General features: G+C 37.8%; 1 protein-coding gene across 8 annotated transcripts in view; it reads right to left on the bottom strand.

The window, feature by feature from the left end:
- prom1a (prominin 1a) overlaps nt 1-13,590 on the bottom strand; it is a 44,979-nt gene extending 31,389 nt beyond the window's left edge. For 5 of the 8 annotated variants that reach the window (XM_043257454.1, XM_043257455.1, XM_043257456.1 and 2 more), the window contains exon 1: nt 13,078-13,590. In XM_043257454.1, coding sequence (XP_043113389.1) covers nt 13,078-13,309 — 232 coding nt within the window. In that variant the 5' untranslated portion in view covers nt 13,310-13,590. The remainder of the gene's footprint in view (nt 1-13,077) is intronic. The other 3 variants (XM_043257450.1, XM_043257452.1, XM_043257453.1) reach the window with 2 other exon arrangements.
- Nucleotides 13,591-15,359: the final 1,769 nt, after the last annotated feature.

Below are 15,359 nucleotides of genomic sequence, written 5' to 3'. Positions count from 1 at the left end.
GATCAATTTGTGTCCTGAATAAAATAGGGCACCTTGTGGCACATCACATAAGCGTGTATTAATTCTAGTCTTGTAATGGCACGCATCACGTTCTTTCATCAGGGCAAACTTCTCTTTGATGCTGCCATTTTGTCTCCATCCTCCACGGCACTCGTTCCTTCCTCCTCTCATCCTCCCAGCAGGATGCACTCTCACACCCACGACTATGCTTTTGAGATGTTTCTCGGCTAGTGCAGAAGAGAGAAAGAGATTTCCTCAGAAGTATGCCACTCTTCTTCTTCTTCTTTTTTTTTTTTAAGTAAAAAAACCCACCGTATCTTCATAAATATTTCATCATGAGATCTCCCCAAGGTGGCTATGGAGATAAGCAGCCTTGAATACATTTGTAAGCCACATCACCTCACATTATCATGGCATGCCAGAGATGTGAAACTCTCTAAGGGTTTTTACATCTCATCATTTAGACCTAAGACTAATATCTGTCAAGAAAAAGAAAGTGATTACAAATGCCCTTTCGGGGCATAAGTCTTCTGAAATGTTCTATGAAATAGCTGAAATGATGGAAAGAATGATATGTTAGCAGGCTACGGCAATAAAGATCAATCTGATGCCAGGAATGCATTGAAAATTTTATGTGCTAGCTCTGCTAATGTTTAAATTATTATTTAGCTAAAGGCAGTTGGCTAAATAATAACTAAATCCCTCTTACACGAAGACTGTCATCTCTGTGCATCTGAATAACAATTAGTAAACATTATCAACTGATTTAATTGGAAGGGTCAATGTAAAGCTACTCATCAAAAAAGCCCTTTAGGGGTGCAATAACATTATCAGGCAGACAACAGGCATTCAAGAACATCGGTCTTAAATCTCAAAAACTACAGTTCAAGATCAGGGGCATTGCTAGGCATGACTAGAGGTGGGCGATGTATCTGTAGACACGATTAAACAAGGTCCACAAGCTCACATGACGTTGGTTTGCTTTATTGTCACAAGAACTTATGGTCAAGCACTTTTAGTCATTGGGGTTTAAAAACCAAGTGATTTTAAGCAGTCAAAACTCCATTTTAGCAAAAACTACTCACATGATTTTGGTCATATTGCCCACACCTAGTCATCATTATATTTCTGATATTATTGATTTAATTTCAAGTGATTTTTTCTAGTGATTAAGGCAGCAGATGCCTCATTTGCAAACAAATTAATCATTGGTTCAAATTTGTCAAACACGTTTACAAAGAATTCAAAAATTGTTTGTTAACCAGTTTGATTCTTTTAGAAAGTTCCCTCATGCACTGGATCATTTGCAGCGGTTTCTAATGTGATATTTCAGGAGGAGACAAATCTTTCAGTATTAAATGCAGCATTACAAAAATATTATCAAAATGAGGGCACACTTTTTGTTGGACCCCTTTTACTGATGCAGAGCTAGAAACACCCCAGTCAAAATTACATTTTAATACAATGTAAAATCAGCACTCAAACGGACCTTTTCTCTAATCAGGTGGTCATCTAATTCGTTAAAACTCTTCCATTACCTCTTGGCCTTATAAATGTGTCTCACATCACCAAAAGCAACTGCCATGTGGTGCATTTTATTTATCATCAGCTGATTTCAGGATCAAAGACTGTAACAGCCGAGAAAGCATCAACAGCACTACTGAGAAAATTTTGAGTTCACCACTTTTAATGATTTTGCGCTTCATGAAGCAATGCTGAACAGTGAGTTTTTAATTTTTTTGGAACAGAAACATTTTGCATTGTTATACATGCCGTTACTGTAACCTATGATCAATTTAATGTGCTCAATAAAAGCATTCATTTATTTAAAAATCTTACCGGCCAAATTGCTGGCAACGGTTATTGAGTATTTGTGAATATTTTCTACAAAATTCCAAATAATTTGTCATTATTTTAAACAAATTGTAATTGCAAACATGATATTATTCCTGTGGACGACAAAATGGAGAAGTAAAAGAATCATTTTAAAACAAACTAGGCTAATACTAAGTCAGCACTAAGAATGTCCCAAATGTCTGCTAAGTCACCAAACATTTCTGTACTATTATTACAAGGTTTTCAGCCCTAACAGACATTGAAGAGAACTGCATGAATAAGAGGATTATACTGTAAAAAATGCATATCAGAGAGATACATTTCCAAGGGCATTCTGCATTTTGCTCTTGTATCCTGTTTACTGCGCCAAAAGCCTCAGGGAGATGCGCAGAGAGCTAGCGCTGCCAGACGTCTCTTGCAAACAAAGCTATCGGTGCTCAGCAACCAGACTGAGGCATAGAAGCTGGCTAAACATGCTGTAAGAGCTATATTAAAACATGACAGAGGAAAGACCCAGCTCAACATGTCAAAATCCATTACAAGACGAGTCTGCCCTTTCAGAATGACATCTTTCTGAATTTTGGAAAAAAAAAAAAAAAAAAAGTTATTGGAAGAAAAAATACCCCACAAAACATTTCCAGTGTATACAGTCCAGAAGAAACGTGCATTGGTGTTTAATATTTAGGTGTTTTTTATTCAACGAGGATGCATTAAACTGTTGTCAAAATGACCAGTATAACCAATTCAAATAAATACTGTTTTTTTTAAACTTCATATTCAAAGAATCCTGCAACTATTACGGTTTCCACAAAAATTAAGCAGCATAACTTTTCAGCATTGCTAATATTGTTTTGTGAGCAGCAAATCACCATATTAGAATGATTAGAAGAATCATGTGACACTGAAAAATTAATTCATCAGATTTACGTCATAGGAATAAATTCCATTTTAATAATATTAAAATAGAAACAGTTATTCCTAAAAATGTATAGTATTTTACACAAATTCTTGACCAAATAAATACAGCCTTGGTAAACATAAGGATATGAATAGAATATTTAAAAGAATCTTACTAACACCAAACCTTTCAATAGTAGGCCAGCAATTGTTACAAATTTACTTGTTAACATAATGCCATATTGAAAAATCTAAGTCAGAAAGACAGAGTTGAGCTTAATCCTTTTCTGTACACATATTGTTCACAACATATAGTAAAACCAAAATTTATTCAGATACCTGCAACATTACTCACATTATCACAGGCTATTTGCAATAGTTTAGAAAATGTTCAAATATGTCAAAGTCAGAGTTAAACTGTCAGAACAAATTCATCTTGATAATGAAAAACACTTTTTTTCCATGTCTGAAGTATATAGCTCTCATTTCGAAACAACTATAGTGTCCTGCACCCACTCTAAAAAAAACAAAAAGTTCTTCTGGTGTCTGAATAAATTTCTATTTGATTATATAAAGGTGACAACTGCTTTCAACAACCAAATTCACTCTTTTATAATTCATCTCATGAGATTTGAACTACATAGCGAATACAGAGCCAAATCAAAGAACTACTTTTAACACAATGATATATTTACCACAATTACCATCACAACTCAACCGACACTCTCTTTTGGATGCTGACAGCTCATCTGAAATGCCTGTCTTTCTTCTCTATGAGGTACTTGCAGTGAAAGCAAATCGTAGAGATGGAGGTACATGTCTTGTCTCATTTGCAAATTTTGATATGGTCTGTCTCGTCCTATCACAGTTGCTTCCACCTGAGCCCTTCGGTGTAGAGGCGGCCTATATATTACAGTGGAGAGAGCGTACAGCAGCTTACACAAAACAGCAGTTTATTAAAAAAACGGTCTAATTTGGTTAACTCACAAATGGCTCATTTGATCAAAGATAATGCCACGCTGTTTGAATTCCACCATCTTTGCACGTATTTTCAGATGCCGTTTTTAGCCAATCACTCTGGAGTCACAGAAACCTTTTATCACGACTCCACTGACTGGCCAGTGGCACCACAAAAACAAGCTCAATCCTAAAGCCTTTAGCAGCGACTAGCCTGAGCTGTGACATGTAAACATCTATCGTTAGTGTCTCCGTTATTTGAAAATCTTCAGTTGCGACTGGGTGACATTAGCCTGAGGTTTTTCACACTTGTAGCTTTCACACAGAGAAGAGGATCAGATGCGTTTGGAATATTCACAAGGCTTCAGAATCCCTCGAGACGTCTGCTGTCTATTTCTATGAGTGAACGAGCGTGTGACTTCTCACCACCTTAATGCCACGAAGCCAGTGTTCATGACTTTTCTACTCCCTGGTGTCTGATTAGAATCCCAGAGGGTTACAATCTGTACCTGAACATTAACAATAACAATCTGTTCAAGCAAACATAAAGCAAAAAGGATCCTCTGTAACCAAGGAACCAGTTACCAAGGAAAGGGGAACCTGGAGAAATACAGAAGAAAAAGGAGAAAAGAACTATTATATATATAAAAAAGTACATTTCCCTTTTTAAAGCCAGTATTTAATGAAAATGGCATTACGTGCATGAGTGAGTTCAAGCTAGAGTTGGAAGCCACACCAATCTCTTCACAGCATCTACAGGCTTAGACTGCAACAGAGTAGGACCTTTAGATTAATAAATGAACAGCAATTTGAGTTGCCCTGTATTCTGATACTCACTTAGGAAGGTGGGTTTTTGTGTGTGTATGAAATAAGAATGTACATGCACGCTATAGAATATTCTCACATTATCGCTGCTTTTGTCAGTCGCAGTGAAAAGGTAACAATGGTTATACTGAATGGTACAATATCAGTACAGTATTGGTTATTGGCTAATATTATATCATTTTTAACTTACTGGCTGATATTAGGTGTTTATGCTTATTTCTCAGTCAGTAAAGCCAAGTTCTTTGATTAGCGTAAATCTCCGCTAATCGGCAGTTAATACACAGAGCTATAGATCACTGGTGAGCTACGACAAAATATTGCGTTTCGCAGGCGATTCATTTGCGATACTGAATGCAATATTTACCAAATGCGGTATTGCATAGCTCACCAGTGATCTACAAAAAGTGAACCGAGGTACATATTTTTGAGACCAGGTTGCATTCATTCATCAGATTTTTTTTTTTTCCAGATCAGAATTAATCAGATTAATGGCTATTGGGTGGAAAGGAAAACCCTTGCTCAACTATACACAGCATCCCTGGTCAAATGAAGAGCTTGAGATTGCTTTGCACCTAATGTGATTTTCTTGTTCTTTATCGTTTTACAATACAAATAACACCTAATGTAGATCAACATTTTGAGCCCATCTATTTAAATACATAAGAAGATTTAGTTCCCCAACAAGCCTGATCTCCGTCAAAATGTTTTCTATAGATCATTTTTTGACATCCTGAATATTTTTTAAAAAGGAGGAGTAGCGTAATGGTGCCTGCTGATTTATCCTCCATTGTATTCCAAAAACAATCATAACCTCAAACTATAAATTTACTATGCAATCTTGGACTCATCCACATTCCTCGCCCAATGTTTATGTCCTTTACAAACTAATTTATGAGTCAGCTGACCTATGTGGCCTACTTGCATGCTGTTTTTTAATGCATTAACATTATTTTTAGTTCCATATTCAAGGTTAATGAAATACACTGCAGAAACTATGCTGGTGATCAAAACGTGATTATGTTGCGCACCCTTCAAATTGAAATAATAAACTGGTTTGTGATGTTTTCTATTGGTTTGATTTGTTTGAAAAAAGAAAAAAAGTGAATACTTTCCCTCATCAAAAAGCTCCAGATCAGAGCCATAATCAGGAATCAGATTGTTCTGCCCCCATTAAATATCATATAATTAGGTCTTAAACTGTGAAATGCTTTGATGTGTAATTTTCTTTACCATGTTAATGTACTGCCTTAGCAATTGAATCTATAATACTAGATTCTCGTCTATACTCGTCTACTGCAGTGCAGAAATGTTAAACTGCAGACACACAGAATCAGGTAAACACAATCCCTGCCTAATATCAGCTTACTGATCACGGCAAAGCTGATATAAAGATAAATAAGGGTCATGAAGGTGTTACTGATTAATACTGATTAGTTTGTATGTGTGTGTCTGTGTTTGTGTGTCCACAGTCTGATCTACTTTGGATTGAAATAATCACACATTTCTGCAATTAAAAAACTCAACAGCAAGAACAGAAGACACAATGCTAGTCAGGCATGTAGAATCTAATAAAAATTCAGGAACCAAAACGTTTTTGTGTAAACTTTCAACAACAGCATACTTTTAAAAATAAGTAAATAAATACATAAAAAAATATAATATAATGCTGACATATATATCTGAAACTGCCTCAAGGCAATAAATGCTGCAAAGAGGCTAATTTTCGGCTGGGAAATGCTAGCAAGGCACGTGACGTCGCAATTATGTGCAGTCTCTGTCTTGCTCTGTGAATTTATGGTAAGCAGATATGCCAGGGCATAAATTTTAATGAGGAAACATCCGCATCCGTAGTATTTGTACATTATACTCTAATACATGCTCTTAACTACAACCCACATGGGACGAATGCTGAAAGCAGTGCTAAATTAGATCAAAGTTAATGGCAGAGATGAATGTGTGAGTAAATATACTCTATGGCTTCAGATTTTATGTGTGTGGGCCAAGTTTTGCCTACAAAGAGAGTAAAAACGGAAGTCAACTGTCCCTATGAGGTAAACAGCTCGACCATTCAGTGTGCATTTTTGATAAATTAATGCTTTTATTCAGCAAAGACACTGATCAAACAGAGTAAAGACGCTTACAAATGTTACAAAAGATTTCTATTTCAAATAAACATTGTTCATTTGAACTTTTCATTTATCAAGACTCAAAGATTCATTAAATATAAAACACCAAAATTCTGAAAAAAAAATTCAGAAAGTCTTTGTCCTGATTCTGCCACGAGCAACTGATTTTCTGAATAAGGAAAGTACCAAATATAACACCAAACCGCATGTAATCTATGTGCCTGATACAAGAAATGAGGAGATGAAAGCATCTCTAAAATTACAGCTAGAGAATAGTGAATATTAAATTTCTCTCTTATTATTCCCCTATTATTATTATTATTTCACATTCTCTTTTGTATCTTTCCTCTATCACATTTTGCTCATTTATCTTTTCTTCCTCATTGTTGTACACCAATATTGCTCTTACTTATAAATGTATATAATTCTATCAGCCATCTCTCCCTGCTCATTAAGAACAACTCTGCTTTTTCCCAGAAGCCCCAGTGTCGTAGCTCTACGTAGAGCCACCCTCTCGTCTTTTCCCAGCAGGGATGCCCTCTCACCCTTTCAACAGCACGGCAACTCCCCGACCTCATGCCCATGACATTCTAATATTACCTGGAAATCTCCTAGCATGCTTACTTTCTGTTAAACAGCTATCAAATTGTTGCCTCAGTTTTGGTTAAAGGGGTCACATCATGAAGAATCAAATCTAAGAAAAAAACTAATTCAAATGTACTTTAAAAACAAATATTAACTTCAGAATACCGAACCTCCCGAATATTTGATACTAGGAAAAAGTGTTTCCTTGTATCAAAAACCCAAAACATAAATTGCATTTACAAATCTACAATCGACTATTGACCAGATAATTGTCCCTCAGAGTCACAACGATAATTAAGATAGATAATAAGTAATAAAGAGGAAGTAGATCATATCCTAAACCAAAAAAGTGAAATAAAATATGTGAAATGCCAACTTTCTGCCTGCATGTGGCACCTGCTGCTATACATATGCTTCTGAGAATCCTAACATTAGGAAAAAGCTGTTGAACTTTATTTTTAACAGGGTTTCTAACTGTTACAATCTGTCCTTAACAGTTTGAACAGAACATTTCAGCACAGAATGGTCTGTAAATCTGTCACTTTGCAAAGGATGGAGGATGGAGCCATTTAAACTCTATCTGACCCAAACCCAAATGTGGCAGCAAGCTCTAAAATGATAAATGAAAAAAAGCTAATTCAGTGGGCAGAATGTATGAAAAAGTAGAAATACAGCAGTGTTGCACCTAAATATTTTAACAGTTCACTCCATGTCTCTGTAGTATCATTTTGGAGAATATCCACTACGCACACTCTTCTGTGTCAGCCACGTCACAAGGATGTGCTGTTTGAGTTCAAATCAAAGCATAAGTACATGTAGAAAATGTATCACGACTGACAGAAAAAAGTATGTAGTTTGTGTTCAGTGGATATTTTCCAAAATAGCACTACTGCCGAGACACACAGAGAAGATTTGTATTTCCTTTGCGTATAAAAAGTATTCTCATCTCTTCATGACATTCAGATTGAACTACTAATGGCAGATGGACTGTTTTGACAATTTTCATATTTTTACTTGGCAGTCAGGGACAGTCAAATCTAAATTCTTAAATTGTGCTCCGAAGATGAACAAAGCTTTTGCATGTTTGGAACGACACTAATAAAAAAAATAATTATGACATGCCTAGTAGTGACCAACTGTATTTAATCTGATCCATCTCCAATTATTGGTCAGATTCAGAGTCTTTTCAAAGACTGCTTCATCCAGCCTCAATAGCTTCTTTGCCTTAGCTAAAAGTGGTTGTATAATCAAGGGCCGTATAGCTTAGGATCACTGCCAGTCTTTCATTGCTCTCTCTCTCTCTATCTCAGTTTAGGCCTTTGTTTCCCTCCCTAGAGAGAGAAATACAACCCACACAACATGTTGGATAGAGAAAGTATGTGTGTGTGTGTGTGTGTGTGTGTGTGTAGCTTTTCTAAAAATAAGTATTTCATTCAGAGGCTACAGCAATCCCACTTTCCTCTTAACAACGTTGCAGAACAGAACACCTGAAGGGTTTGCCGTTTGACATCCCATAATGCCATGCTAACATGAGGCAGCGGTGGAAAACGCTCACTGGAGTTTAAATGTAAATGCGACCGTCGCATTAGCAGCAGGAACAGTTTAGTTATGACAGCGCAAATCTGCAGCTCTCTAGAAAGGCTTACCAACACTTACACAAACACCACTAATGGCTACACAAATACAACGACAACAACATATTTGGACACGAAGACACACTTAATAAATAGCTTTAACTGCAATGATGACAATATGAAACCAGAAGTTGAATCTCTAAATAAATGCTCAAGCTTTTCTTATAATTATTAATTTTTATAAAGCATGTGTGCAATTACTTTTAACAAAATAAAAGTCATTTTTAGAGATTGCATTTGCATATATATATATATAGACAATTATATAGGTTGCTAGATAAGACAGCTATGATTTATTGGTTGAGAAGCCAACATATGACCATGTATGACTTGGTCATCATTATGTAATAAGTCTTGGAGATTCCCACACTACACATGTCTATTAGCCAGTCTGTCAATGTGTCTCAATGGCCACAAACAGCTTGAAATCCTCTTAAAGTGGTCTTGTAAATCAGCTGCCAGAGAAGCTCAGGTAAAGTACACCAAAGGTGATTGGGTGTGTGTGTGTGTGTCTGTGTCTATCTACAGCCTAGGAGGGCCAGATTTAGAGCAGCTACAAGCCCTGCAGTGCTTAAGCACATCCAGACAGGAGCGTATCAGCAGCAGTGCCCAGCTCTACAAGGGTCTACGTGCTGCAAATAACCCTTTTGAGGTGACATGCTTGTAAAACTAAGCCTGGACAACAGTTAAGCTGTTAGTACATCCGGACTGAATCTGCATACTTTTCTGGGCTGATTTGGAGAAGAAAACTCCAGGATGTTGAATGTGCTTGAACGTAGTTAAATGTGACAAACACAAATGTATACACACACAAAAATCTAAATCATTAACATGTATTTTTAGTAAATTGCATGTATAATATAAAATTTTCATTCAGTACAAATTCAATATCTAAATATTTTATCCCCACTAGAGAGAGAGAGAGAGAGAGAGAGAGAGAGAGAGAGAGAGAGAGAGAGAGAGAGAGAGAGAGAGAGATTTTTTAAATAACTATATACACACCTATAGATGAAGGCAAATGCAATCTAAAAGTAATAATAGGTCAAATGAGCATGGACAAATAAATATGTAACACTGAACAACACCAACCAACCAAGCAAACAATCAATCAATAAAAAAGTCTAATATTGACTTGTATCCAACATGCTACTGATGCTACTGCCCATAACTCTTCAAGAAATAGCCAAAACTCAACAGGATTATCATGCGCAGATTACTTTGCAGCAGAAATTGTTTATTAAAAATATTACTAGAATAATATTAGAATGTCAGTTTATTTTGATAATGCTGACAGCTGGGCTCCGACCTTACTGGAGCTCATGGGCTCATGTTGGACTGAAGATGCCCCAGGATCTCCAGTGAAATGTGCCAGACCCAGGAGCAGCACAGTCATGCTGGAGTCATAAGAGCACGTGAGCGCTATACCGTAAGACAAATCACACACTCCAACATCTTCAGCTTCCAGTAATACTCACCGCATTCAAATATGTGCAAGATATTTCACAGCTGCTCATAAAATAGCAATCATATCCTAAACACATCTACACTACAGTGCATTTCTAATGTAAGGACATATTTAAAAAGAATATCCTCCTATTGTCTTCTGGTGGATTTATGGTCAAGTCACAAGTTGCACATCAGAACTGAACAAATTATAAGCTTTTTAAAGCCACCTCTAAAAATAACAGCACCAGCCTTTAAATATAATTCCTTTGAGGAGTTTTAGACATGAATATGTAAGAGAGGGCTTGTTGAGTAGAGTCAAGGAGGAGAAAGAATGGAGGTCAAGCAGAGTGAGATAACTGGGGTAAGGAAAAAAGGAAAAACGGAGCAACAGAGAGTGCAATTTCTCATTTCCCCTCAGCCTCAGTGTGGCGTAACGGTCTCTAGAGATGAAGAGGAGCAAAGGGGAGCATAGCAAGCTGGCAGCCCACAGATATGCCACTCAGGATGCCATCTGCGATCAACACTGGTGCTCCATCCTTCAGCAGCCCTGCTGGCACGGATATAAACTCATCCAATGTGGCAGACGTGGATATCAGACTTATGGTGTTAAAATGTACATGCATAAAATTGCACTTACACTATGTTAAATTACACAACACTCAAAATGTCTCAACTTTCACCTACTTCCGGGCATGAAAATGTCTGTAAGAGACTTGGTTGTCCTGTGCTTAAACAAGGATCTGTTAAGATTCAGTAAAGCAGTGCACTTCTCACAGAAAGCATTGAATTCCCGCACCTCATTTAACACTACAGCATTCAGACATATGTAGGCCAATGGGAGAAACTCAAACACACTTGCTAGGATACAGTTATGTTGCCCTGGCAACTGCTTCCACTGCATATGTCTTCCTCAGATGGACTGAGTCAGTTTGTCACCTTTATTGCTAGTTTTGGGTTTTGTCGTATATTATGAGATGGACCACGAGGGTGTTAAAATAGCTCTCTAAAAGGATTTGAAATTGATTACTTATACACTAATATACTTCAAAAGATACTTACCAAGGCTATATTTATTTAATTAAAAATGCATTTTATTACTTATTTTTAAAATGTAACATTTTCTGTGATTGCAAAACTACATTTTCAGAATCCATTACTCCAGTTTTTTAGTGTCACATAATCCTTCAGAAATCATCATAATATGCTGAACTGGTGCTCAAACATTTATCAGTATTACCAATAAAAACAGTTGTACTGCATAATATTTTTTTAATTAATAAAAAGTACCAACACATCTGATCGAATCATTGGATTCTTGCTGAAAAAAATATCAAAAAATTAATTAAATCATACTCAAAACTAGCTAGAATGCTACTTTATGTTAAATAAATAAGTAAAAAAAAACCTTTATCCTATCTCTACAAAAATTTGCTTTGAGGAGCAAAATGAGACTCAGAGAATAGACTAAAGGTGGCAGTCAGGATAGCCTTGTCAGCATCTGAGAACAGAGAGCTCCTAAGTGCTCTCTAATATATTTCCTGGCAATATAACTGAGAATCTTGGTGAAACTAGAGGCCTTCAAACTGAGCAATTAATAGGCTATTACCAACCCAACGTCCTCCAGCGTGCTTTGATCTTATGAGTAGTCTTGTAGGTCTAAAGACACTGTTTCTTTTGAAGGAGACAGGGGGTTACCATCACACACCAGTGTCCTTACTTTCACTTGTCAAAGTCCATTCAGATTTAAGGATCAAAGGATTTGAGCATGTCTGACCAGCTTTCTTAAATCAGTTCAGGGAAGACGGCCTGAGAAAAATCCATGCTATGAAATGACTTCCAAGACTGGCACAAACATATGTAGTTCCAGAGAACAAATCAAGCACAATCTGAGTTATGGCGAGACTGTCGCAGCTGTCTCCTTCTTGCAAATCAAACGCAGTGGGCTGAATTATCATACTGGAAGCCTGTCAGAAAGCTTTTATCTTTCTAATTAATTTGCTGAAAGGGCTACAGCTGTGGCTATTTTTATTTGAGAATGAAGAAGAAGAAAAAAAAAAGAAAAAGGGGAGAAAAAGAAACAAAACGCTGTCAGTGTCGCATGCTTTCTGAAGACGAACGCACGGATGATTTAGACCTACTGCTGGAGGGGGATCATCACTAGATGAGAAATGAGCAAGCTGCAGAAAAACAAAGGATTTATAACCACTGGAAACAGAAGAGTAATGTATGAGATGACAAGTACAACAGCAAAATCTCAGCTGTTCCCAACCGCCAACCTAGAGGACCACCAATAGTACACATTTTTGGACGTCTACCTAATCGAACACCTGATGCAACTCAGCTCCTTATTAAAGCTCTCCACAATCTGAAAAGGGTGTGTATGGTTGGGATTCCTCCAGAAACCGGGTTATATCCACCTGTGGCGGGCTGGAAAATACAAGAACAGCAACATATGGCATTCCAGATTAGCGTTTTAGCTCATTAGGACAGTGACTCACAGGGTCACAATCTTAATCTCAAGATTTTCCAAATAATGCCGAACGCGGAGGAGGTGGAGAATACAAGAGACCAACCGTATTCAACCCCTCATACCTCCTAACCCTCCACGGAGACAAAACAGGAGGCACCTCTCCCACCTGAAGCATCTACCTGCTCATGGTATGGTAGATGCAGCTGAAGAAAGTGCAAACAACTAACCCGATTCAAATAATGATTCAAGAGTAAGAAAATGTGCTCAGAAGTTGTTCAGAACACGACAAGACTGAGCTCACCTTCGGGAAACGGGTTGGGCTGAACCACATAGAGGAAAGCGTGCATCATGTTAAATAAAATCCCAATGGCCCCAGGCTCGTAATAGGCGACAGTATCGTAAACTCCGGAGGGGACGAAGCCGAAATCCAAAGTTGTCCGCGCTGGAGCAGCAGGAGTACCGGACTGCCTGTCCTGGAGTTCTCCGGACGTCAAGCCCCAGCACAGAAAAATCAGTCCCGTTTTCCACAGCATGATGAGTTCTGGTGCTGAAGCAATTCCAGGTGATAAAAGTGGAGGAAATTCTGGGTGTACTACGAGGGACAGTTTCGGCGATTTCTCAAGTCCAGCTGTCCGGAGAGCGATTCATGTTGATCGTGTTCCCCCCGCTGCGAGCGGGTCCTGTAGGTTTACTGCGCGGCCGGTCGGTCAGATGCCCCGCGATACTAACGCGGCTGATGAGCGCGAGCCACGGAGGTGTAGGTACTGCGTGCGCATCCCCTCCCCGTGTGTTAACGGTCTCCTCTCCGGAGCTTCGCTCGGTGCTCCGCCTGTCGGCGGCAGATGAGACACGAGCTGATTTAACATAGGCTGTTCTCAATCATCCACTTATTTCTAGATACTGATTTTGAAGACTGGTGAAAACACCTTTTGTCCATAATGATTCATTTTTAGTACAAAGGTGTAATAATTGACAGACTAATGAGGAAAACTGTTTTCAAACTAACTAGTGAATTTTTTTTACATAGCCGATGTAACGTATGAACATTCCCGCAGAAACAAAACAAAACAAAAAACCTAGCGTAACCGTAACGATGGTAACTTTGGGAACCCATAGTTGAGGTAGGCTAACTGATAGGCCTACCCTTCCCCTATGTTTTAACTTTTTTCTACATAAGAAATAGTCACTAGTTTTTATTATTTTTATTACGTTGACAATTTCTTACAAAATAAACATGTTTACCTGGTGGACCGAACAGCTAAAACATCACCGACAAACTAGCGTCCATCATTAAAATGTAGAACATCATTTTGGATCAGCATTTTTCCCTGGTCCTGGAAGTTTTCTGTCAAACTGAAAACTATTAGCTACCTGTAAAATGATAGGGGAATTGACAGGGTTTATATAAAAAAAAATATTGTTCAAGCCCTAAAAGCTTATTTGTATTTATAAGAATATTGTTGAAATCTGTCTCCAGTCATAAGGCGCAGCAAGAGAGAATATGTGGGAGATGCTGTTACATAAGCAACACACATGGAGGATTTTTATTTCAAACTTTTGGGTTTTATCTACTCGTTCAGCTTTTGTAAGTATTAGCCAGTAAGTTCACCCACTGAGTGGGCTCACATCTCTTACAACATGACTAATTTCTCTCTGATTTTATTAAGACATCAAATACAATAAGATAAATAGGAACACACAGAACTTTGTGTATTTCATTCACATACACAGCGCAAGTACATAGAGAGACTCTATATTACACTAATGTCATCAAGTCTAATTTAATTTGACATTACTGATATACATTGCAGTTATCATCCATAACCAGTCCTTAAGGCCAGTTGAAGTCTATCTCCAGCAAAATTCCTTTAATTTTAAACCAGGCATGTTATTCCTTCACTATATTCTGGGAAACAACTACTTAATTCATAAAGAATGTGAGGGAGGTTCAGAATGTGGTGTGTACATGATATCAGAGCAGGACTTCACTTGATTAAATTCTCTTTCTAGCTGTGGATTAAAGGATTCTCTGAAGAATGCAATGGCTGCAGAATGTTCTGTGTGTCAGACACTGCTGAACAAAGACAAAATCCAACAGTGTCAAAACCCCGGCAGCCTGTTTGTACAAGAAATTATTCTTTTCCGACAAGGCAAGCAGGATGATAACAGATTACCACGGTCACATCAGAATGCAACCACATTGGTTAGCCCTGCAAAACAATCTCAACAACATAAATGCATCGAAATAACACACCATTAAGGATGTCTGCCGTTGCAGTTTTAATTCTAAAAGGTTTTCTTTATTCAAAATGGCCATACAGCTGTCTTAGAAACAACATACTGCTCTGCCTCCTCTGTATGAGACTGTATGTCTTAGAGTCAAGTAGGTACCTGCTATCTGGGGATCTTGATGGAAGAGGACAGTGAGGTTTGTGGTGGGTGTAGGGGAGGTAAACATTACCTCATACACATAGAAATGGAGATGGAGGCGGCTGAGGGTGGATTTACTAGCCATCCATCACAGTCTGTGAATTCTGTAGGGGAAAAGGTCACAAAGTGGCAGATTACTGTCTCAGGCTGTCA

This window comes from Puntigrus tetrazona, chromosome 14 (genome assembly GCF_018831695.1).
Source record: "Puntigrus tetrazona isolate hp1 chromosome 14, ASM1883169v1, whole genome shotgun sequence".
Lineage (NCBI taxonomy): Eukaryota > Metazoa > Chordata > Actinopteri > Cypriniformes > Cyprinidae > Puntigrus > Puntigrus tetrazona.
The sequence above is the reverse complement of the archived record's forward strand: the minus strand, read 5'-3'. Positions and strand labels throughout refer to the sequence as shown.